This window comes from Bidens hawaiensis, unplaced genomic scaffold (assembly GCF_021521415.1).
Source record: "Bidens hawaiensis isolate Kalapana, Puna unplaced genomic scaffold, B.hawaiensis_p1.1 tig00030888_1, whole genome shotgun sequence".
Taxonomy (NCBI): Eukaryota; Viridiplantae; Streptophyta; class Magnoliopsida; order Asterales; family Asteraceae; genus Bidens; species Bidens hawaiensis.
In genome coordinates this window covers 1-3,434 of record NW_027495180.1, presented here as the reverse complement: position 1 = coordinate 3,434, position 3,434 = coordinate 1, and the positions used below count along the sequence as shown (strand labels likewise).

The following is a 3,434-nucleotide window of genomic DNA, read 5'->3' as shown; positions in this document are numbered from 1 at the left end:
TTTGCTTTCTTTGTTATGCGAAAAATGGTTACATGACCGTCTATCCCCACTAAGTCAATAAAATCATTAATGAATAAAATAAATATGTTTTATGTATTTCTGTTCTGAAAAGAATGTATCGTGATTTATAAATTTATTCATTTATTTAAAAAAGAAACTTAGAATTAATATCACATGTGACATGTAGTGCACTTAATCATAAAAAGGAAGGTGGTTGGTTATTTGGTAGAAATTTGAAGACAGAAAGCGGTAAAGGATATAGAATGCTCACCAACCTCTTTAACAATATTTTAATGGAAAATACTTTGATTATTTCCGCAATTTATTTCATTATATAAAGACATGGATTTGATGTAGACTCCTTGTTTTCTGGAAAGCATATATATCATGTTGATTAATTAAACAATTAAAAAATAATGTGAATCAATATTATATTATAAGATTGAATAATTTTAAATTTAATCATGTAACTATTTTTCAAAGGGAAGCTTCTACATCAATCGCTCCTTACCTGAGGTCAGATCTTCTAACATTGTTGTTCTCCCAATTAAGTAGAATAAACCTGTGAGAATCGAACCCGGACCACCCAGGAGGAAACATTATGATAAAGTGATAAACCACCTGATCACCCGAGCTAGCTCGTAATGGCATAATCATGTAATTAGCAAGCTTAAGACATAAACTTGATTTCAATTATCTAATTATTTCTGATTATTTCACCTTTTACATTAAGTAATCAAACTTATCAGACACCTAACATAAACAACTCAAAACAAAATCACATTAAATACCATCTTTTTATAGTACACTTAATAACCTCAAAAATACAAATATCAAAACACTTGGTTACTCCACAAACCTACCATACATTTGTCATTGTCTCCATCATTGGTATTTGAAAATCTATAATCATTTTCTTAACATTTTTCATCTCTTTTAAGGGCTTATGTTATTACATATTCATTTAAAACATATATCATCCAGCAAAAGAAGGTTGGACATTAAAGGACCTTAAAACGAAGAAGTGTTAATTGTTTAATGTACTTGGGCTTGCACTAAAGCATCAGCCCATAGGCGCAACTAGCTTTAGTGACCGGTCTAATTTTCTCTTGATAGAACATAAAGACAACGATCCAAGAACCAGATAAACCCTGACTAAACCCATCACTAACACAAATCTTTGTCAAGTGCACCATTTAACTACAAGATCCAATATTTTAGGATAACAATTAATACATTTAAACGTTGTACTAAAACCTTGTGTTGATTGACAACTAACATCATGATTTACTACATCACTATAACTAAGACATCTATGTCAAGATAATGATGATGATAATATTAATTACACAACAAATACAAGAAGCAGGCTGCTAAAGCCATCGACGGTTAAGATTTAGTCGATCCTTCCCGTTTTGATCAATTAATGTGCCCACATGTTCTCCGTTAAGGCTCTTGATATATTTCCAGGCTCATGGAGATTGAAGATCACAACTACAAAAATAAAAACAAAAAGGCATGTTCAATAAAATAACTGTGAACAAAAAAATATTAATAGATAAGAGAGGTATCAGAAGAAACAAACCAGGAATCCCATTTTCTTCACAAAATGTTGCAGCATCATGTCCATTGGTGACGCGCCTCTAGAAGCTAAATCTCTAAAGGAAATGTGCTCAAATGCAACATTGTTCATGGAGTCACATTCATATACACCATCTGCGTTTGTACCTTTAATAAAGGCGTCTGCGTTAACTGCACGAAAACAACACACTGCTGATTCAACAAAACTCCCTTTTAAGTCATTTTTAAAATTATTTATAACAGGAGGGCAAAATGCACATAATAGAAACGTAATTTACACTTTTTTTTTCCAAATTCTAGCAACCTACAACGTATATTTATGACCAATTTTAGCAACCAGCCTCATTAATTGACACTGGTTGATGTCACACAATTTGTTTAGATATATAAAGATAAAAATATAAAACTATTGATGTGGGCACTATATCTCATGCAAAGCCTCCACATCAAATCCGCATATGCAAAAGAATATATATATTTTTACTGGTTTAAAAAAATGATCATTTCTTAAAATTTATATTCAAACATTATTAGTAAATGTCACATACAGATGCCATGTAGCATATATACACATCTACTACTTCATTAACAGCAAATAACTTTCAAGCCTTTGAAATATTTGTGGCATATTAGCATATAAAATTCACAATAATATGCAAGTTGGTTACTAAAAATCTGGAAAAGATGTAATGTTTGTTTCTATTTCATGCAATTTGCTCATAATAACTAATAAGATTCATATACCAAGATATCTTAAAAAGGTAAACCAATAAAAAAGATTGTAGCTTTTTTAATAGTAATAAATTATGGTTGTCAAGATAAGTAAATAGAATATTATAGATCGTGGGTCATACTCTCAGAAGCTCTAAGAGCAGCAGCTGTGTCGGTTGAGAAAAGCGGATTCCCGATGCCAGCACCAATACCACCAAATATAACAACCCGCCCCTTTTCTAGATGTCGGATTGCTCTTTGTTTGCTGTACGGTTCAAAAACCTCGGGCATAGAAAAAGCTGACTGGAGACGAGTCCTGAACACCTAGTTTCTCCAATGCTGACTGGATTAATATGGAATTCATCACAGTTGCCATCATACTGGTAACATGTGAAACCCATTGTTCATCAAGAAAATTGTACAACTGGATATATGCATCAACATGCCATAGTACCAATACTTTAGTTTCATATATATCTTTCTAAATTTCATAATGTCGTATTTAACTTTTCAAAACACTAAAAATGTCATAGTTGTTAATTACAGCTGTCTGTTTCATTGATTAAACAAGAAGAATATAACAAGGTTTAAAATACGGAAAGAGCCTCGAGGCTTTTTCCCTTCGCCTCACGAGGCGTAAGACCAAGGCGGAATTAGAAAAATAAATATAAAAATTATATATCTTACAAAAACTGAAAAAGTTCATAGATTCAATAGTCATAAAACCAAACACAAAGTCTAATACATCAAACACATATAAAAACACACAAGTTTGTAATCAAAGTACTTGATGTTCTACCCCATCCTTCCAAGCTGGATCTTTCCTTGCATTTTTACTAGACATCCCTTAAAAACTAATTGAAATAGCAAACATTCAACAGCAAACATTAAACTAATTGAAACGACAAACATTCAAAAACTAAAAACAGCAACAATAAAGTGGCAAACAGCAACAGCAAACAGCAAACTGATCAAACTGAAACTGAAAACTGAAAACCGATCATACAGCAAACTGAAACAGCTAAACAAAAATAAGCATAAAAATATAGCAAATTAAGTTTATAAACAGCAACAAAAAATTATAAACAGGTAAAACAGCAACAAAAAGACAATTATAAACAGCAACAAAAACAGTTATAAAC

At 31.5% G+C, this 3,434-nt stretch overlaps 1 protein-coding gene across 1 annotated transcript; it reads right to left on the bottom strand.

Moving 5' to 3' along the window:
- Nucleotides 1–1,418: 1,418 nt before the first annotated feature.
- On the bottom strand, nt 1,419–2,867 carry LOC143581367 (uncharacterized). The gene is made up of 3 exons (XM_077064186.1): nt 2,436–2,867; nt 1,586–1,752; nt 1,419–1,494 (listed from the first exon to the last, which is right to left on the bottom strand). The coding sequence occupies exons 1-3, from the start codon at nt 2,581–2,583 to the stop codon at nt 1,489–1,491; spliced, it is 321 nt and encodes a 106-aa protein (XP_076920301.1). The 5' UTR covers nt 2,584–2,867; the 3' UTR covers nt 1,419–1,488.
- Nucleotides 2,868–3,434: the final 567 nt, after the last annotated feature.

What these genes read in the sequence shown, in the direction of transcription:
- LOC143581367 (XM_077064186.1), bottom strand. Translation starts at nt 2,583, where the DNA reads ATGCCCGAGGTTTTTGAACCGTACAGCAAACAAAGAGCAATCCGACAT. An exon ending in TGCTCTTAGAGCTTCTGAGA is followed by an intron (nt 1,753 to 2,435) that starts GTATGACCCACG and finishes GTTTTCGTGCAG; the next exon opens with TTAACGCAGACGCCTTTATT.